The 22,535-nt window shown below is 40.1% G+C and overlaps 1 protein-coding gene across 3 annotated transcripts; it reads left to right on the forward strand.

The window, feature by feature from the left end:
* The first annotated feature begins 8,360 nt into the window (after nucleotides 1-8,360).
* On the forward strand, nucleotides 8,361-21,343 carry LOC131219470 (microtubule-associated protein 70-5). Of its 3 annotated transcripts, none has more exons than XM_058214622.1 (11): nucleotides 8,361-8,744; nucleotides 13,136-13,221; nucleotides 14,430-14,495; nucleotides 14,634-14,804; nucleotides 15,255-15,425; nucleotides 15,508-15,663; nucleotides 16,514-16,660; nucleotides 17,546-17,617; nucleotides 17,932-18,564; nucleotides 19,265-19,416; nucleotides 21,089-21,343. In XM_058214622.1, the coding sequence occupies exons 1-11, from the start codon at nucleotides 8,648-8,650 to the stop codon at nucleotides 21,129-21,131; spliced, it is 1,794 nt and encodes a 597-aa protein (XP_058070605.1). In that variant the 5' UTR covers nucleotides 8,361-8,647; the 3' UTR covers nucleotides 21,132-21,343. The 3 variants fall into 3 exon arrangements, with proteins under 3 accessions (XP_058070605.1, XP_058070604.1, XP_058070606.1); XM_058214621.1 differs by lacking the exon at nucleotides 8,361-8,744 and adding an exon at nucleotides 9,585-10,163; XM_058214623.1 differs by lacking the exon at nucleotides 8,361-8,744 and adding an exon at nucleotides 10,635-11,938.
* Nucleotides 21,344-22,535: the final 1,192 nt, after the last annotated feature.

A 22,535-nucleotide genomic window follows, 5' to 3' on the forward strand; every position in this document is an offset into this window, starting at 1 on the left:
TGAGGTGAGTGTTAAGATCTCATATATTTCTCTTCGCAATAGTGAGGCCTCCTGGTCTTTGCATGCTGCGAACTTCTTGTTTTCATATATGTATTTCTCTTCATTTTCATAGAAAATAATAACTCTTCTTAAGTTGTTTGAAATGCATCTTTTTTTTCCATTGCCACCATATATTTTTGGGTCTTTTCTGCGTGATTTTTTTTTTTTTTTAATGAAGGGCTCATTCATATATATCCATCAGAGGAAATTACAAGAGATTTGGGTGGGCCTCTCCAAAATCGAGAGCCGCACTTATCTTGTCAAAGCACTAACAGCCACTCACAAGAAGGGAAAAGGAAAAAAACAGGGAGCTATTTACATCTGCCAAATCGGATGGATCTTAATCCCACCTTATCCAAAAAAAAGGCGCCCCTGGCAGGGAACGGAAGATCAGCTACTATCAAGAACTCGGTCCGGCCTTGGGTAGCGCTCCCGAACTTAGCTAGGCCGTCCGCGACGCCATTTACTTCCCTTGGCGAGAAAGAGATACGGAGGGAGGCCCGCCTCCTGATGCGGGATACTTTGACCCACAAATACCAATAACTCCAGCCTGGGGTGCCATTGTTGTTCAGGAGATCCACCAGGCACCTAGAATCACTAACCATATCAATGGCTAAGAAGCCCCTAGAGATAGCCATGTCCAGCCCATTAACAAGGCGGTGGTTTCCACTATAAAGTTGAACCTATGCCATAATTCGCGAAAAAAGTGAAAAGAAAATCTTCATTGTTATCTCTGCATATCCCTCTGTCACTGGAGGGGCCCGAGTTACCCCTGGCCGAACCAACATTGATTTTAACCTAGCCCGCTTCGGGCCTAGACCATTTAATTACCTGAGGCTTGCTGGGAAAACAGGGGCGCACCTGATTTGGAGTTGTTGCAACGTGTATTGACTGTAGGATTTGACTGGGGGGTTTTGGGAGAGAAGGGTCGATCAGATGCAGCCAACAAGTGACCTGACTGATGGTGCAGGCCTTGCAAACAAGCCGGTTGTCGAACTTGGAGCTATTCCTTGCAATCCATAACTCCCAAATAATGAGGCAGGGAAGAAGACCACGGAGCGAGATGAAAGCGTTGGAAGAACCAGCTGTTCTCCGCCAATGAAGCGTGGTAGCATTGATGGAATGAAAAGGCTGAGGGGGAATGTGAAAATGAGTTGCAAAGTAGGACCAAACCTCTATGGTGAGGCCCCCAAAGGCTAGAAGATGATCCACCGATTCCTCAGCCAATTGCAGCATAACATAAGGGAGGCAGCAGTCGCATTGGGACGCCAGGCTGATCCCTTTATCCTTGACTCAAGCGTCTACCGGGATAGCCCCGTGAAGTGCCCTCCAGGCTGAGCCCTTTATCCTTAACTCGAGCATCGACCGGAATAGCCACGTGAAAATGAGCTGCGAAGTAGGACCAAACCTCCATGTTTACGTGAATTTATTTAGGGTGCGGTATACACTTTCTTAGGTGTCTTTTAGAAACATGCCCTCCTTACTGTTGATATTTAGATTGGTAATCATATCGATTCCATCTCATAGCTAATCAAGATGTTTTCAAGCTTGTTTGCGGATGACCATGTTGCCCATCCAACCATATACAATAGTCTGTCTTTATACTCCAAACATCCAACTCTTGGGGTTTTATTGAGGTAGTTTTGCACATGACTTTTCTTTCTTTCTTTCTTTTAATTTTTTTATTTTAATAATTCAAAATGGCGGCTGCACTTGTTCTAAACTACTAATATCTTTTTTCTAAGAGGGTTTGTTTAAGAATGTTGAAACTGTGTTGCTGAAGTCATGTTTCTGAGTACCCATGAAGTGTGTGTGGGTGTGAATGTGCAAGATGCAACATATCTTCAACAATAGATATCATCACTGCAAATAATGATCGCTTGCCTTCGCTCTTCATTTCTCATTCTACATAATCTATGTCTAATATATGTTAGATCTACATGTAAATTATAGTATTAGTTGTTCTTGAAAAAACAACTCCATGTGTGACTTCACAAGCTTTCCTAAAAATAATATATTACACCATCCACTACTATCATATCCCGTTCTCTTCCATCAATAAGAGGAATGTGTACTTGCGATGATAACGGATTACTAATATAGTAGCACGATTTAATGTAAAATACGAGCACATATGAAATTTAGGGGTGCGTTAAGATCATAAGTTACTTAAAATAAGCTACTTATGCCTTAATTAGCTTATTTTAAATTCTACTTATTAAACTGAAGTGATTAAGTAACTTCAAATAAAAAAACAACTTATAATTGATCATAAACCAAACTTATTTCAAATAAATTACTTATCTACTGCTCTTAGTAAAAAAAAAAAAAAAAAAAAAACAAACCTATTTGGTGGTATTCAGACGGGCCCTTAAATTGAGATTTCTTTTAAGAGTCTAACGGTGCGTTTGGTTGGACCACATATCATGAAATGTGCAACCATATGCAACCTTAATTATGCTGGCTTACACCTGATTTCATGATAAAAACTAGCTAAAAACATCAAGATATACTCGTTTTCTATTTGTAAGAAGGGCGTGGTTCAATAAATGCTATTGAATCTACTGAATCCCACTGTAGATGGGCCATGCCTCAAAAATCTTCTCCACATGACAATCCTAACTTTTCAATCCGTGTCTTGGAAAAAGACGGTCAGGAATAAAAATACATCAATGGTGTACAATTAAGCTACAAAAGGCCCAAGATGGGTGGATAGGATCTTCCAATCAAGATGATTTTCTGGTCCGTTGGAGGTGGGGCCCAACAGACCAATGGTCTTTAGAACTAAACCAGGGTGCACTTCTACAGATTAAAACCCGATGACCACACGTACGATAGGATCTACAGCAAAAAGATCAGATGGTCCACTTGGATTTTTGTCCATGTAGAGATCAAATGTTAGCCATTAATCCGTAGCTAATGCAAGCTTTAGATCATGATCCGAACGGTCCATTGGATCATTTTGGTGGGCCAGAATCATCTCCTTCAGATCATGCATCGATGACGAGCTACCGAACCAACCGATCAGATTCATGCCTCTACCATGAGGTGGGCTCCACCATTGACCACAATATAGAATAATGATCCGACGGTCCATCGGACCATTGTACGGGCCGGATTAATCACCTTCGGATCATGATCCAACGATGATGTCTCAATGAACTATGCATCGAAGAAGCAGATCATGCCTCTAGCATGATGTGGGGCCTACCATCTGGTCAAAATCATTCCTCCATACACCATGGTCCATTAATGTAAAAGCCCTTATCATCCAAAATTGACTATACTGTCAGATCAATTCTCCAGCGTTCAAATCTTCCTGATCAAGGGTTGTAGATTCCCGTAGTTCACCTACCAAAAACAACAACAGCCATACAATTACTAGTACATTAACTTAATCCTAATTTCGTATCACTATCAAGAGAGGCCCACCATGAAATCTATCAGTCATGGTTCATTGCCAATCCGTGGCACACACATCTTTACAGTTGATGATCCAAACCGTCCATCTGTCAATCCAACAATGGATGGCTGCCCTAGAGAAACCACACCCAAACACGGTCTGGTCACAGTTAGAAAATATCATTCAATTTACTATAGACCATACACAGTAGGGCCTGCCAATTGGACGGTCTGGATCCACCAACCACACAACCATATTTACCATGCAGCTGCAACGGACACTACCGGTCCTACGCTCAACGAACCAAAAATCCTCCCGGCAAAAATAAAAGTTCAATTAGACTAATGGTACCGGTGGTGGCCCACTACCTAATCTATCACCCTTTGACTGTTCTGATTTTTTTAGGCATTTTGTGATGTTTCTTTCAGGATGTTGTCATGGCCCACCCATCTATTGTGGGATGTTGTTGGTGGGGTTTTGGAATCTTCTTTTTGTAACACTTCCAAACACATCAAGCTTCAAGGGGCCATTTGTCAAGGGGCCACAAAAGAGGGAGTACACATCTCTTAATGATCCTTCCAAGCAAAGATGGTGATGGTTTTGTTTTTTCTTTCAAGCCACTTCAGCTCTCTCTCTCTCTCTCCCTCTCTCTATCGGATGCAGCTTATGTGGATCAAAGGTCGGTGTATCCCTGACTATGGGGCCATCTTGATGTATTTTTCTTAAATCCACACCTTACATCTGTGTTCCTAGATCATTTCATGCGTGAATGCAAAAAATAAAGCAGATATAAATCTCAGGTAGACCACACTACAGGAAGCAGTGGTTTTTAACTATTAATCACTTGTTGTGGGCCATAAAAGTTTTGGATCAAGATGATATTTGTATGGTCCTTTCATCTAGGTCTCTGTGACCTTATCAAGAGGTTTGATGGGATATAAACAATCTGGTGCCTCCCAAGAAGGTTTTAACGGTGGGCGTTCAATCACCATTTTTTCCTGTGGTGTGGTCCACCTGAGATTTGTATCTAGAGAATTTTTGGGATCATCCCTTAAAATTTTCTGGTAAAATGGATGGACGGAGTGGAAATAAGAAACATAGATCAAGGTGGGCCCCACAGTCAGGGTCCTTGCTATCTATCTCCAGCTGGACTCCTATGATAGTTAACCACCATTTCTAACATGTGTCATGCATTCAGGATATCCGAACCATCCAAATTGTGGGGCACATGGTGGATGGATCTGAGCTCTAATATCACACACATCAAGCAATCATAACCATCCAATTGATGGGTATCTAATGGATGGTTGAGATTAAATAGTTGGTCATCGAAATTCCAAGGGCAAAATAGACGTTTAATAAACTTTGGGTTATATTCCATCAAGTATTTAGTCGGTCACACATGTGGCATTTATTAAACAATCTCGACCGTCTAAATTGTGGGGCACGTTGTGATGAAGAATACCAACAAAATCGTACTTATTAAACGATCCTGACCATCCAATTGATGGCTATCAAATGGATGGTCAAGATTAAAATAGCAAGTGGTCCAAATTCCAAGGAAAAAAGTCAGATGATTAATAATATCTTCTAAATGTAAATTTTGGGTCATGCTCCATTGGACCATCCAGGTTTTAGAGGGCAGTTTGGACGGTCTCGATTGCAGTAGAACAATGCCACGTGTACGGTTGGGTCACCCCCATTTTTTAATTTGGATATACTTGAATGAGTAGAAATGGCTCCTTAAGCATGGTTCAAGGAGGGTTTCTCGTTTAAGCAATTGAATAATCTAAACACAAGAGAGCTTTCAAAAGAGACTCCCACAGAGAGCCAATGGGCCTGAAAAATCCTCTTTTGCTGACGTGGAATTTCATTACTCGACCGTGGATGTGACATTCTACTCGGGTTTTCAGTATCTAAAGTACTGGTGAGGATTATCGGGTACATGGCCTGAGGATTGGTACAATATACAATAGTCTTTCTACTTTTGAGAAGTGGGACCCATGATCCAGAAATCGGGACCGAGGATCTGTTTCATCCCACCGTAGATTGACCATTCACAAGTAATCTCTTAGATCAGACGATTGTAGTGTTTTTATTTGTAGCCCATAAATAAAGAGTTAAGAAGGGAAATATGTTGAACTGAAAATTTTCAAGGGATTGACGGATAGGATCTTCTTATCTCGGAGATATTTCCAGGGTATGAACAGAACAATTGTCTGGATCACCGAAGCATGGGCTCCACGTGTCAAAATTGAAAAAACTAGAGTAAATCTTCTCTAAAAGTGGGGCCCAGGGTCCAGTGCATGATCCTTTGGTCTGTATCACAGATATGGATGGGCCATTTCTACCAAATCAATGGACTGGATCATTGAATCATGGGTCCAATGGCATCATCTAAAATGCACGAGTATGATACGGATATGCTCTGGCACGCACCAAAATTTATTCAATTATTAAGGTCTTGATTAATTGCTAAAAACTTAATTAATAAAATGTGCAAATGTTTGCTAAGCGTACACGCGTGTGTACGGAAGTTCATCTACCCTCTAACATATGTGCCAGCGTGGCACACAGGCATGACACCCAAGCCGTCCATCATGGTGTCCCACCATGTAAATTCCCTCTGCGGAAGATCAGGTCTGACCCTTCGGTAGGACAGAGTGTTAGAAGTAGTTGGACGGCTTAGAAAAGCTTGCCGAATGTTCATTCATCCGTCCAATTCTTTTGTTGATTGTGGCCAAGGTATTGATCCAACCGTCCTTTAACTTTGTTCCAGAGCATCAAACAATGTGTATCCTCCAATGGACGGCTTCGATCTTATTCTTGTTTGCCATGATGGCATATGTGATGGTCTTAGCAGAGCCCAGTGGAGGTTTGCTAGAGTGCATCCGGACCATTTGTTATAGTTTACGTCAGGACTTTATTCATTAGCTCTAGGTCATATTTCAATAATCTAAACCATTTATTTGATGGGTCTCACCATAAATGGAGGAATTCAAAAAAAAAAAAAAAAGTTCTTGGATTGGATAGTTTTAACACTTTGATCGAACGGTTCTTTAAACCTTGGAAGAATTAAAGGTTTTCTATTTTTCAATGATATTTTTGGTTTATCGTCTATCCACTGTGAGGCCCATCATACGAACGGTTTGGATTATTGAAAATGATTCGGATGTAACGGTTAAGGTCCTGATCTATTGTAGTGCGGCAAACCTCAAACCCATGTATAAGCCATCTCGACTGCAACGCAGACGCTCCCCTATCCAGACCGTCCAATTTTAGATCGACCACCATCTGGATAATCTTCACCGTTTAATGCATGCCTACTTTTGGATGATCCACGAAAAATGGTCCACAAAAAGAAAAAAGTTCACACGATCATGCTAGGATGGGTGCAAAAATCATCCCAATCAGACACTCTACTAGGTCCAACCTATCAAGCATCCATTAATCAGACCGTCCAAATTGCTTGCCTAACTATAGATGAAGCATAACTCCCAAATTACACAAAGAAGACGACTGTGTGATCTTCCCTTAGAATTTTGGACCACTTACTATTTTATTTTAACCGTTTATTTGATGAGGCCAGTTCCTTAAATAGTTTGTAGACTAAGCTTATTCTACAACTATGTTGTGGGGCCCACCGTGACATGTTCATGAAATCTAACCCATCCATCATTTGAAACCCCTCATGTACTCCTTGTAGGCCAAAACTCAAGCTGACCCAAAACTTAGTTGGGCCAAATCATGTAAAATCTTGCCTAATACCACTAAAATAAAGAGGGGTGGCCCACCTTATTTTTGGAATGCCTTTATTTTAGGTGCCCATTAATCCTGGTGGGGTATATCCTATGAATTGATTGGATGGCATATACAATACACAGTGGGCCCCACACACTCTCTGGAAGGCTTTGATGGTGGATGCATCCAACACAACTGTTCCCTGCGGGGTGACCTCTCACAGTGTTTTGGATGGTTCTGATTTCATCCAGGTGGTGAAATTGAAGTGGAGAAACTTATGGATGGATCAGATATTGGTCCCTACATGATATCGAGCCCCACGCATTGGAATAAGCTTAATTAAATCAGTGTGATAGGCATCGAGTGGTTAGGATTGCCTGATCAATGTGATTTCAGAAATATGATTCATCCATGATGTGGCCCACAAATTAGATGGTCTAGATAGCCGTACTTGAGTGTCACAAGTGAGGATGATTAGTCACCACCATTTTAAAAACAGTGACAAACTATCATAGGAATGGTTAGAGGTCGGCATTGCGTACCATGAGTTAGTTAACGAGGACATCAAAGGAAGCAAGAAGAAGATGGATGCTGTAGTGCTCTCGGAGCTCTAGAAGTTATAGTGCTCCTACTTGTATTCGTTCAATTGAGAAGTTCAATCGATCAATCTGAACCGTCCTTTGAGTTTAAAAAATATTTCATAGGCTACCCAGAAATAATAATTCTGATCGGACGATCCAAAATCCTTGATTTGGATTTATTTTCTTCATCCATCCCTTTTCCAATCCATGGATGGGATATTTTTGATTGCCTAAAAAAGGAATTTCTTTAGAATAATAAGCAATCTATGATGGTCTCTGACAAATAGATGGAACAGATTGATTGTTAAACCTACTTTTATGTAAATGATCCTAACCGTCCATACTTAGGTCCACATAATCAAATGGATAATGTTCGTAAGATTAGTGTAATATTATAATGGAATCATAAAAAATGTCCGTTGGACCTAATGGACAGTCCAGATCAATAGATTGAACTCTCTAAGTGTCCCAGTACAATTAGGAGCAGTATAACTTATAGTGCTGCGAGAGCACTGGAGGATTTCTCTAAAAGAACAGAAAACAATATATAATTCCATGAAAACAATCACAATCAATCAGGACCGTTGGAAAGATAATCTAAGTAGATATGGAGAGATTTTTGAATAGATTACATGCCGCTGATGAGAATACTACGGTTATTTGCTATCAAAGCAGCCGGCTAGCCGGCTGTTCTCAGGTGTTCTTTTCGTTTCTTGCTTGGCAGCAGGGAAACTACTCTCTCTCTCTCTGTCTGTCAATTTCCTTAGAAGATGGACTCTTGTCTTCTCTTCTTCTTAAATTCCCCCACAAACCCAAGTGTTTGGTTGTTGGGTTGTTCTGTTTCATTGGATAGAAGAAGAGTCTCACACAGAGGAAAAAGAAAATGTTGGGTATGGATGAATTTGGTGGGGAGGAGATGTACCTTACTCCTTCAGACCCTGTTGTCATTGAGCTCAACAGGTTGGAGAATCAGCTCAAAGGTATATACATAAATTCACATGCTCCTCCTTTTTCATTCTCTTTCTATGCTTGTATTATTATTTCCTAATTCTAATTTTGTTTTTCTGTTTTTCTTTGTGGGTTGTTTGTTGCATGTAAAATGGCAATTGTGTTTCTCTTGGTATTGGGTTTTGTATCAGGGGATTGATTTTTTACACCCTTCCACTTTGATTTTACATACACCTGCTTTACTGTTTGAGAATTGAAGCAGTGCACTTTCTCGAAGATTTCACATACATATCTATATGTGCACATATACACAAACACACTCTCTCTCTCTCTCTCTCTCTCTCTCTCTCTCTCTCTCTACTTTTGATCTTTGTTGCATGTAAAATAGCATTTGGTTTTCTCCTAGTATTGGGTTTTCTACCAAGGAATTGATTTTAATACCATCCACTTTGATTTTACAAACACCACTTTCCTGTTTCAGAATTGTAGCAGTACATTAGTTGGAAATTTTTTGCATACATACCTATGTGTGCACATACACATAATCTCTCTCTCTCTCTCTCTCTCTCTCTCTCTATATATATATATATATATATATATATATATATATATATATATCATTCTTTATTGCATGTCAGATAACATTTGGGCTTCTCCTGGTATTGGGTTTTCTATCAGGGGATTGGTTTTAATACCATCCACTTTGATTTTATATGCACCTACTTTCCTGTTTGAGAATTGAAGCAGTACATTAGTTGGAAATTTACATATAAACCTATATGTACACGTACACTTTGATTTTATATGCACCCACTCTCTCTCTCTCTCTCTCTCTCTCTCTCTCTCTCTGCTTTTATTCTTTGTTGTATGTATTAAATAGAAATTGGGTTTCCCTTAAATAGAAACTGGACCCACCACAAAGCTCTCTTTGGGTTTTGCTATACCTATGAATAGAGTAGTGGGTTTTCTTGAGAAACGATATGGGGGAGATGGTAGAATTGAAAAATGATAGAGCCATTTCTTCCCACAGTGCATGTAGCATTGGGATTTTTGTCAATCGGGACCGTCCATCTGGTGGGCTGTATCATGGATAGGAAGTGGTTCAACATGTATATTGATTGGATGCCCTCAGACATCCCATCTGTTTCCTTTGAAGTGACTGTAGGAAACATAAGTGTTTGATGGTTGGATTCCAGTTCAGAAGTGGATAAAAATGATGGATAGGATTTTTTGGTAGGTATGGCTTTTCTATTGAGGGTTATCCATGACATTTTGCATTAGATGGATCATGGATGGTCCCGATCAACAAGTCCCCTTGCCAAGTTTGTGGCGATCGGGATCTGCAATATTCTGGTTTCACCAGCTCTACCATATTGTTTTTTTCTTTCTCTCTCTCTCTCTCTCTCTCTCTCTCTCTATAGGAATAGGAGAAGGGCTTTTCAGTACAATTGGTAGAAATTCTTTCTTTTTTCTTGTCTTTTATGTGTTTGTTTTCTTGTTGCGTGCTTTGTTTGTGCTGCTTTTTGTGTTATGGTCATTTCAGTAGTGGAGAAAAAGTAATTTGTGATTATGGAATTTCTCATCTCAGTAGACTTTTCAAAAAATAGTGAACTGGGATTCTTTTGTGCTGTATTGGAAAGAAACAGCTCTTTTGTATCCATGAAAGTATCTTTTCACGATTTTGGAAATTTTGAAATTCCTAAGTCATGAATGATTTTATTGTGGCCTCAGCCGAACACAGGCGTACTAAACTCCATTTTTTTATTTTTTATTTTACACACGCACACACGCCACCACACACTCACGCCATGGTGGGATTTCACCACCTATGGGTACTCGAACACAGGCTTAGTAAACTCCATGACAACTGGCTCTCTGTGTGTGTGCGTGCGTGCGCGTGCACTTTTGTTCTTTGTTGTATGTATTAAATAGAAATTGGATTTCTCTTATTACTGCTGTTCTGTAATCATGTTTTGCAATTTGGTTTGTTTTGGGCTTAAATATAGAAGTGTATAGAGTAGTGGGTTTTCTTCAGGGAATGATATGGTGGAGAGTGGAACTGGAATATGGTAGTGCTCTCTCTCCATGGTCATGGGGATTTTTGTCAATTGGACTGTCCATATTGTGGTTGGTATCATGGGTGTGAAGTGATTCAACAGACATATTAATTGGATGTTCTAGGACACCCCATCAGTGCCTTCAAAGCGCAGTAGGAAAAATAAATGTTTGATGGTCGACATTCAGTTCAGAAGTGAAGTGATGGATAGGATTGTCCGATATGCGTGGGTTTTGTATCATGGATCATCCATGATATGTCCCATTAGATGGAGGGACCCCATTGGTAAGTCCCCTTGCCAAGTTTGTGGTGATTAGGATCTTCAATATTCCAATTTCACCCACTCTGTCGTATTGTTTTTGGTTTTCTCTATAGTAATAAGAGGACTTCAGTACAAGACATAGAAATTCTTTTTCTGTGTGTGTTTGCTTGGCTCGTGAGGCGCTATGACCCTTGATAGAGTGGGATGGCAAAACAGGATTTATGTAGCCAACCTCAATTAATTGGGATAACGCTTAGATGATGATGATGATGATTATGTTGATATATTTCTTTGGCCCATGGCCATTTCAAGATGTAAGAAACATAATATCTGATTTTGGAATTTCCCCTCCGTTGAATTTTCAAAAATTAGCGAATTGCGGCGATTTCGTGCTCTATTAGAAAGACAAAGCAGAGCTCTTTTGCATCCACATGAGTATCCTTCATGATTTTGGAAATTCTTCTAAAAGTTGAAATTCCAAAATTTTGAATTGTTTTTCTCATGGCCTGAGCAAACATGGCCTTGTAAGCTCAATGGCAATTGAGTCTCTCTCTCTCAACGTTTTGCCTCTCTTATTCTGTTTCTCTTCTTCTCTTAATGATAAATTTACTCGTTCTCATGTCCATGGCATATATCAGCAAGATCCAGCCATTCATTTGGTAGGGCTCACTGTGACCGTTCCCTAGACTGGACATCATGCTGATTTACTCATCATGTAGGCCATGCATGTATGGTGAATATGGACCGCGGGTCCTTTTTTTTTTTCTAATGGTACATTTTTCTCATAAAGTGAGGCCAACCTGATGAGGGGACTATTTTGGTCTTTGGGCCAGGGCACACTCACAGTTTGCCATGCCTGATGAATGTCCCAAAGCTCCCGCATGTGTGCAATGTTGGCTCATGTGCTAGTAAGCTCCCCATCCATATCGAGTGAGTGGACTTGGCATTGCTAGTGTAATATTGCTTAAATATGGGTAGAGTATTGAGTTATCTTAGCGCTCACGTATAAAAGAATATGTTTTTTATTAGGACCAAGAATAGCAGACTGCCTTTTTTTCATGTTCTCTTCTCTTGTGTGTGCGAGTGCAAGAGTGCTTTGTTCTTCCTTCATTCATTAAATAGAAATTGGGTTTATCTTTTTTCTATTTTGTTTCTTTTAGACATGCAATTTATTGTTTTTCTTTTTTAATATTTTGCAATTGGGTTTGTATAGTGGTTTTAGTGCTGCTCTAAGATGAAAAAAGGTTTTCAGTACATATATCATGAACGCTGTTTATTTCAGTTTCTTTTGATTGATCTATTTATTGGTATAGATGGAAGTAGTAATTTGTTTTATTTTCAATCCTTTTACAGTGTGTTTGGTGCAAAAATATCATGAAATTTGGTGCAAGCAAAAATAATGTTGGTATTTTGAGATTATGTTTATCATTTTGATTTGTTGGTGGTTTACTGCTAATTTAAGTATAGATGGAATATTGGATTAGCTTACTGATAATGTGAGCTTACAGGATTAGTAAAGCCAACCCCAAATAGCCCAGCCAAGGCTATGACAACGGCGATGATGATTGGGTTATCTTAATCTCAATAACAAGCAAGTTCAATGTCAAGTTACTATGGAAATAAGATCACATTATGTTTATTTTTTTTCTCTCCTTTTTTTTTTTCATCATCTTTGTTTTATAGACAAAGTAACGATTGTGTTTTCCTCCTTACTGTTTATTTCTTTTAGTCGCAGAATTTTACTGGCTTTTAAATTTTTTTTGTTTTGCTATTTGGTTATATGGTGACACAAAAGAGGTTTTTTTTTTTTTTTTTCTGTACAAAACTCAGAATTTCTTGTGTTTTCTTTGTTCTTCTCCGTGTTTGTAGCTTCTTTATTTCAGTTACATTTATTTCTACCAACGGAATTGAAGATTGGTCCCGAAGACCCTCAATGTGAATGCTAAGGAAATTGCAATCTGTTCTTCTTCCACTAATGATAGAAATTCAATTTTGTAGTGCATCCAAACACACTGTAACCAACTTGATAAGAAATCTCCATCCGCTCAATTCCATTTCATAAAATCATTTAAGATTTACCATTTTGTCTTGTTTGTTGTCCCTAGGCAAGGATCGGGAGTTAGGAGTTGCCTGTGGTGAAATCAAGGCACTGAGAGCAACTGAAGTTCTGAAAGACAAGGCCGTGGTAGAGGTAATGGAGTTAAATCCTCACTCACATGCATGCATTTTAGCACATATGGATGTGTCTAAACTTCCACAGCAGGGCGCAACTCGGTGGGTTGGGTCAAGTTGAGTGTCAACTTGAGTCTAATCCAACCAAGGTATTCCATAACGGTAACAGTGGCCATAACAGCCACCACCGCAACCTTTACGATATGGGGTGTAATGGCTGTCAAAAACTCTCTCTCTCTCTCTCTCTCTCTCTCTCTCTCTCTCTCTCTTAATTGAAAAAAAAATCTGAAAAACCTATATCGGCCCCATAATGGTCCATTATGGGGCCATTATGGCCTTTATGGGTCATTTTTTCCATCATGGCTGTTACAGCCTTTACGACCTTGTAACGTGTAATGGTTGCCACCATTACCTTTACGTAACGGCCTTTACCGCACACCATGAATCCAACCTCAAGAGGACCTGACCTGCAACTTGACCCGACCTGAATTCCAACCTTAGGTGCCCAAGCTGAACATAACCCAAAGTCATCTATAGTCAACCCAACCCAACCCAAATACACGTGATTGTTCCTAGCCCTACCTAACTCAACCCAAATTTGCTTAACCTGAACCCATCTTGAATTCAAATCAGGTTAGCATTTTACAACCTGAACCCAACCCAAGGACCTTGACAACCTGACCCTTACCTGACCTAAACTCGGGTTGGGTTAATCGGGTTCAGGTTGACCTGAACCAAGTTGCAACCCTAGCTCCACTTTCATTTAACTCTAAAAATCTGTAGCCATCTGTATTAAGAATGTGCTATAGAGTTTCCCAACTCTTGTTGGAGGTGGAGGTTGCTTGTCTTGAAAACTCTTCCATATGGGTGGCATGCTTCTAGGACAATTAGAACAATCGATTCGCCAAGTCACCACCGCATGAAGGAGCTATAGCTCAAAAATCACATCAGCACTGTCTTATCACCATTGCATTAGTTGCCTTCGCATTAGCGGTTAAGAAAAATAGAGAAGAAAAATAAGCAATGATCCACATTCAATGGGCAACAATTGCACTGGTTGGATGATTAGGCTTGTCGAATCACCATGATTTTTTGGGCTGTGGCCTGTCTACCTGCTGCCAACCAAGCAATGGTTCTGATTGTCATCCTTGTCTCCATATAGGCTCCCGACCTCTTGTGTGCATTAGCTTGCAATCCTACTAAATTTTTGTTCTGGTTATTTTTCAGCTTAGCAATGAACTGAGGAAAATCGACGAGAAGCTCAGAGTAACTGAAAATCTTCTTGAACAAAAGGTGCCTTGATTTGTTTATTGACAATTCCCCCCACCCCACCCCCCCCCCCCCCCAAAAAAAAAAAAATAAAAAAATGTAATTATACTCCTCTTCGGCGAGGTAGACTTAATTTTCATATTCTGAATGTTATTGTTGCAGAATCTTGAAATCAAGAAAGTAGTCCGTGAGAAGAAAGAGGCATTGGCTGCACAGTTCGCAGCGGAAGCAGCACTTCGAAGAGTTCACGTGACTCAAAAAGATGATGACTGCATTCCAGTCGAGGCCGTTATTGCGCCTCTTGAGTCCGACATTAAAATGTACAAAAATGAGGTATGGAAGATGGCGACGCTCCAAAAGCCTGCTTTAGCAACACAAAATCACCATTCAATTCATGCGAGGAATGGGAAGTCCATTCAATAGATCAGACTTTCCAAGGAACTTGCTGCCCATACGGCACCAACCTGGCACATCTGCATGAGTCAAGCTGTTTACCCAGCGGGCCCTGCTGTCTAAATGCCCTTAGCCAAATAATAGGCCAACCCCCTCATCTGGATGGAGTCACTCCTTTATGTTGAGCATGGAGTATTTGTCAGTTTCTTTTGACTGTCAGTTCATTTCATACGTGTGGGGGTGTGATCATCTAATAAGCAGTTTTAGCCTATTTTTGGCATGTTGGATCTGTCTGATGTGCGGTTTGGATCTCACTCACTTGTGCCACGTTGCATGTGTGAATGGCAAGTTCACTTATCCTTGCATGACATGATTTCATTTTTCTTGCAGATTGCTATACTACAAGAGGATAAGAAGGCCTTGGAACGTCTAACCAAGTCAAAAGAGGCAGCTCTACTCGAAGCCGAGAAAATTTTGAAAAGTGCTATGGAGAGGGCGTTGATAGTAGAGGAAGTTCAAAACCAGAACTTTGAGCTGAAGAAGCAAATCGAGATCTGCCTGGTATGGATGCTTCCTTTCGTGGGTGATTTGCTTTTTTTAACCTAAGCTGCTCATGTGTTTCAATATGTCTATGTTGGTACAGGAAGAGAACAGAATTCTCGACAAAACCAATCGTCAAAAGGTTGTCGAGGTTGAGAAGCTCAGCCAAACCATTCGTGAACTTGAGGAGTCTATTCTAGCAGCTGGTGGTGCTGCCAATGCCATACATGATTATCAGCGCCAGGTTTCTGAATTGAATGTAAGTTACTGGTCTGCGCCGCTTGAAGAAGTATGAACTGCCCATGCAGTGGTTACTTTTTTGCTTATCCAAATAGTTCATATGGTAGACCCAGTGATTAGTGGAAGATGCCCATAAAATCTCCCCATCGGATCATCGTAATTGTCTGATTGGGCCTTGGTTAGTAGGGCTGCAGCTTGAGTTCGGGTCAACCCGAACATGAGTTCAGGTTGGGTTGGGTCAGGTTGTCAAGGTCCTCTGGTTGGGCTTGGGTTGGAAAACACCAACCCAATTTGAATTTAGATTGGGCAAACTGGGATCAGGTTATGTTGGGTGGGGAATAACCAAATTTAGTTGGTTTGGCTTGAGGTCAAGTCAGGTTGGGTTGGGTCGAATATAAAGGACTTTGGGTTGGGCACCTTGGGTTGGAATTCTGGTGGGGTTGGGTTGGGTACCTTGGGTTGGAATTCGAGTGGGGTTGGGTTGAGGGTTGAGGGTTGACCCTCGATCCGACCCAAACCTCCCGAATTGCACCCTTACCGGTTAGGGGTGGACCATCGGTTGTGATTGTCCATCTTCATTAAAAAAAAAAAAGAAAAAAAAAAGGGGATCTTCATATAGGGGAGATTATTTGTGCATGCCACACCCAATTGATGGATTAGTGGCACCACTTGTAACATAGTCGAACAAGAGGAACCCATTTCTTTCGATCGAGCATTATACAAAATCACAGTCCTGATTAGTTTAAGAGTAGTCTCTTATGCTTTTTTTTTTTTCTGTCTTATAGGGGGTGCTAGGAGTTTTAAGCTTCTTACCATTGGGTAGGGGGAAAATTTCATGATATCTAACATTACTTCACACAAATTTCTAGGAAGAGAAGCGGGCACTTGAGAGGGAGCTCGCACGAGTGAAAGTTTCAGCAAATCGGGTCGCAGCTGTGGTTGCGAACGAGTGGAAGGATGAGAACGATAAAGTCATGCCCGTCAAGCAATGGCTAGAAGAGCGGAGGTTCTTGCAGGTATGATTTTTTATTTTTTATTTTTTCTGGTGAAAATATCATGGATCCAATGATTTTCGTGTATCCACAACATTGTTTGAGGACGGTGACACAGACCAACTCATGTACTGAGTCGAGTTGCGATTCGGACAAGTCAGAGGGTGACTCATCCTTATCGGACCTATTTTCACTACTTATTCATGGTGCCAAACCGGATCGGGCTTGACCAAATCCAACTCGACTCAGACAAGTCGCATCCAACTCTGATGAGTTACCAATCCGTGATCCACAAATCTACCATCACTCTTTCAAGTCAAAATACCCATTGTTGGTTCAAATGGCAAGGATAATCCTGGACCTTCAATGGTGATCAGAACCTTGGTTTCTGTCTGATGTTCATGATAATTACCTAGAAGACCATTCTCTTTCTTCAAGCAAAAATGGTGAATTTTATAGCTTTGAACCAAAAAAACCAAATATCATCTCTATTATTATTGTTAGTGCAAAAATTTACATGCAGCCAAAACTGTGGCATCTGTGCAGTGTGTGAGGTGGACTTCTCAACATAGATGAATTGGCCCAAAAATTGGGCGGGTCAACTGATTCTGCAGGGCTACATTTTTCCTTGAATATATTAAAAATATCCTTTTTAACCATCCATTACTTTTTGTGCCTGTGGTCTATGTGGTAGCGAGGCCCACTTGATACATGAACTGGATGTCCCACTCAGCTGCCATGGTGGCACATGTAGAGATACGGGTAGTAGGTTTCATGTGGACAGAGTGAAAGATCTATAGAAGAAGCATGAAAGAACAAGGAAATTATGACGCAAATTCATAAGGGAGAAGCTTCAATCTCTCCTTTCATTTAGATTGAATGTGACTTGAAACTGTACTGCATTTGTAGGGGGAGATACAACGACTAAGGGACAAGCTAGCAGTGTCAGAGAGAACAGCAAGGGCAGAAGCGCAACTTAAAGTATGAAAACCCTGCTCTTTTTGTCATTAGATACTTACACCCTACTTCTTGATATCCGTATAATTTTTAATTTTTAATTTTTATGTTGAATCGAATTGGATTGCGAAGGAGTGGCTTGCCCACAAATTGCAATTGCTACCTTTTCAAGTCCAACTTGAAATGAATGGGATTGCAAGTATGGGGTTGGTTTGTTATTATGAATTAAGTGGTGCCATGCCCCCTTTGGCCATTTCCTCTATAATGAATTGTATGGATTGCAATTCAGTTCAATTGAGCATCCAAACATACGCTAACTTTCACTACTACCACTTCAGGATAAAGCAAGATTGAGGCTAAAGACATTAGAAGAAGGTTTGAAGCATGTGTCAAGTTTCTCAGCCAATCCCAATGCATCTTCTACATCCCAACAAACAGAAAAGAAGTCTGAACATGTCTTGGGATTCTTACCCAATAACGCCGGACCGAGACAGAGATCAACATCTCAGCCTAGACAGAGATCAACATCTCAGCCTAGAGCTTCTCTTGCTGTCAATAAAAGCTCAGTATTGCAGCAGCCGAACGTGAGGCCAGAAACTGCTGATGCATCTAGAAATCTTAAACGAGTGAATAGCTTGAAAATGAAGTATGCTGCAAGTGAAAATATGTTGAAAAAGCACTTATGGGCTCCTAGAAATAAATTTGCTGATGATGGAAAGGAAAACACGGAAAGAAAGGTGAATTCAGATGCCAATGTCCATGGTTTTATTCATGAGGCAGTGGTTTCGGAACAAATCAAGACCAAGTTTGCTAGTGACACGGACTCAGAAAATAAGAGAGTAACAGACAGTGGCAGTGAAGATTTAGTCTCTGGCTTTCTGTATGATAGGCTACAGAGAGAGGTTATAAATTTAAGAAAAACATGCGAGGAGAAAGATGGGTCTTTGAGCACCAAAGATCAAGAAATTAAGGTAAAAGAATGCAATTATTTGTTGAGGAATTATATTATCCTTGTTTTCAGTTTATAATAGTGTGTCCCATGGTCCATTGATCCAATGGGACCACTTTTGTTGGGCCATGCTTCCAAAGCCTCCCAGATTGAGATACTTGGTGAATCCAATCATCAGTGGTTTTTTCAGTTGAATGAGGACTTGCGGTTTTTATTGACTGTTTGTTTTCAGGCAACCAATGGAAGGGTCAGGATCTTCCCATTGAGAGGATGTTGGGGCATTGTCTAGCCACTTTGGAGTTCATCATGTCAATGGTCCAGATCATTGAGACATGGCCCTGCTTGTACCAGTTGAAAAGCTGAGGGTACCACGCATATCCTTGGGTCAAGGACAGGGGTGCAACTTGGGCAGGTTGGGTCAGGTTTTGGGTCAACCCCAGCCCATCCCGACCTCAAGATGACCAACCTGCAATCGACCTGACCTGAATTCCAACCTGAGGCGCCCAACCCAAACCCGACCCGAATTCCTTTTTACCCGATCCAACCTAACCCAACTCGACCCAAATACTTGTGATTGTTCCCAACCCTGACAACCCGACCCGAACCCAAGTTGCGGCCAAGGATTCGTATAATTCGTGTTCTTCATTGTGGAGTATCACAACGTTGAATCACTAACACACCCCTCTCTCTTTCTCACAACATGTGCTTGAATTTCCTCACAGATGCTCATAAAGAAGGTTGACGCGCTGTCAAAGGCCATGGAAATAGAGTGTAAGAAAATGAAAAGAGAAGCAGCAGCTAGGGAGAAGGAAATAACGGCAGCAAAATCGGAGGATAATAAACTAAGGAGCAGAAACATGAATATCTCTAAGAGGTTTGTGGACTCTTTCCATGTTTCAGCCTTTTAAATGTATCCAATCTTTTATAATCTGCATTGCTGCCTTAATCCTCATTCGTATGTTTTTAAATGGTCCAAAATAACAAGGGCAAAATGGCTCTGGTGCCAGTAAATTTTTTTATAAAATGATGGGAAGAAATCAGAGTCATACATTAGGTTCTGTTTGGGTAGGGGATCCTGTTGGTGGGTCCCTTGCCCAACTACTGAGCTTTTCCACCAAAAATAGAATGAGGCAAAGTTCTTGCCTATCTCGTTGACACTGTCGCGACATATTGATCTTCCTTTTTTTTTTTTTCAAATGTAAGGTGTATATTACCAATCTAAAGCATAGTTCAAAAGCCGGAAAACTCGACTTGACTCGAGTCAATGTCCAGCCAGGTTGGGTCGACTCTAGACTCAACTAGACTCAACTTAGTATTTAATTATAAATTAATAAGAATAATTAATTAATTGTGGCTATTTAATAGGTTATGAATATGAAAATTGACATGGATGGTCATAGATGAAGCGCATGATATTTTGGCAGATTCAGTTGATTCTCCCAAGTAAGGTCGTGGGTTCAAATCTCACACTCCACCCCCTACTTTTTATGTTGAAAAGCAATCACCCAGCGAGTGACTTGGTTCGAGTCATAATGAGTCACATCGAGTCAATCAAGTTAGCAAGCCGACTCGATTAGTCTGGCAGAGTTGTGAACATTTCTATCTCACCGAGTTTCATGGTGTCTCAGCTCGAAATCTTGTTGATTTGAGTTGCCTCAGCGAAATTTGAGTCGAGTCACCAAGTTTTAGAACCATGATCTAGACTACTATTTTTGTTGCTTCTTCCAAAATCATAAAGAATTCCCAGCTGATTAAAAATAGAAGAAAGGATGATCATGGATTTTGGGGGCATAACCATATCTGCCGTTTCTTTCCCCTGTTTCACAATTAATCTAATTTTTGTACTTCCACACCTGTCATTTGAAAACTAGTAGTGTCAAGAAATTGAAATATTTCATTGTTGTTAAAGAGATTCAGAATATCATAACGTCTCATGCAGTCAGATAGATTTATCATAATACATACAATACCTTCCGATTTTATTGTATGTTGGTCATTGAATTCCATTAAAATTGTCTGGGGATGAATATATTGATGGTGCAATCTGATACAATATGTATGTATGTATCCCAATATAACAATGATATAGACTGATACAAATGATAGTTTTTTGGTCCATGCCCATATCGCAATTCAGACATATCACCATATGAATGGTTGTGATGCATTCCTGATATGATATGACACATTTGGATGTTTTAAAGCTTTGTTCTTAACCAATTTAGGATACCAAGATGTTGAATTGTTTCACCGTTCGTTAAAATACTTAAAAGATATTTATGTTGCCCTCAAATGTCCCAACAGTCGTGGGGTGGACGGGATACTTTTCTCCCGAAATTGGTAACCATTTCCTTGTAGATCCTACCTAAAATGAAACTGATTATCAATTTGGGCAGAAAAAATAATCCCACAATGGGTTGGATTAGGGGTGGCATTCAAACACACCCTCAAGGTCTCAACTTCTCATCCTTTTCGAAGTTGGGTTGAGATCCTTTTCATTATGTGATTTTCTTCTTTTCCATCTTTGCTTGGTTTCTGTTTTGTAGAGCCTTGAAACCTCAAGAAGCTTCCGGAAACTCAAGAAGCTAAGGCGATTGTGGAAGCCTCTCTCCATCACCTACATCGTCTGAATTTCATGTTCTGTACATATTGAAGAGCTTAGTGATGGTTGTTGCTTAACAAATAAATGTTTGGTTTAGAGAGAAATGATGGATGTGAATTTGTAATGATATTTTGAAAATTTGGTATTGATTTGTCATCCGTGTGCAAGTTACATGAATGAAAATCCATCTTATGTTTTTATTTTTATTTTGTTAGTGTTTGCTTGGAGTAATCATTAGATCATTGTTGGCCATCAGATAAGTTTTTTGAGTGTGGAAAGTAGATCCAACGCCCGATAATTTGGGATTCTGCTTGTGGTTTGCTGCGACAATGGGTCATCCAAACGGGGTATGAGGAAACCTTTAGCGCATGGTTGGTTCAATGAGCTAAATTGCAATAACCCAATTCAATAAAATGGGAATGGCCAAAGTGGCATGAGCAATGCTTCATTCTCAGGTCCAACTTGAAACACATGGAATTGCAAATAGGGGATATTGTTGTCATTTTTAGCTAAACTGGTGCAACTCCAATGTGGTCAGTTCTTCATTGGATTGTTGCAGTTCCTTGGAGCATCCAAACACAACCTTATTGTTCTCATCTTTTTGTCATTTCTTCCACATTGAGTTGGATTATTGCAAGTAATTGCAATTGGGCATCCAAACACGTCCTTTTTGTTCTGGTATTGTATTAAATGTTCAACGAAAATTGAAAAAAAAAAAAGGGGGATCTTCACTCTCCGGAAGCTGGTGAAGCACTAAAAATCCATCAAGTGGGCCCCACCTAGGAGAGGAGAGACCATATTATAGTTTTCATCAGGTGGAAGAATAGAAGCCTAGTTTGATCATTTTAAGAAAGGGTCTGCGATCCCGGGTGCGTAGGGCGCTGTCAGCTATAGTTAAAACAATAAATTTTCTAGACCTTGAAACCATTACAATGCTTTTTACACGAAGCTTAATATAAAAAGTACATGTAAGTTCATGTAAGTGCATTTAAGTTCGTATAAGTTCATCCAAGTGCATTTAAGCTTATGTAAATCTACGTGCATCTGAAATTAAAGTTCTTTGATGTACTTAGATGAGCTGAAATGCACTCAAATGAACTTCGATGCACTTAGACTAAGTTAGATGCAATTTGTAGGTTAAGCTTAAACCTTCTATGCTTTGCATTCGATCCTAATTATAATTTCCATTCAGAAGGAAATGATTGTAATTTTGTGAATTTGGTCCCTACAGGACCACAATCCAATTCATCGACGGACACCCAAACACATACACTCTATGGCAGTTGCAAGAGATGTCATGAACATGTAATCTTTAAAAGGATGAAAAAAAAAAACAACAGAACTATTCATTTTGAAATTCTACTGGAACTTCAAAAAAATCTTAATTCTAC

This window comes from Magnolia sinica, chromosome 11 (genome assembly GCF_029962835.1).
Source record: "Magnolia sinica isolate HGM2019 chromosome 11, MsV1, whole genome shotgun sequence".
NCBI classification, from domain to species: domain Eukaryota; kingdom Viridiplantae; phylum Streptophyta; class Magnoliopsida; order Magnoliales; family Magnoliaceae; genus Magnolia; species Magnolia sinica.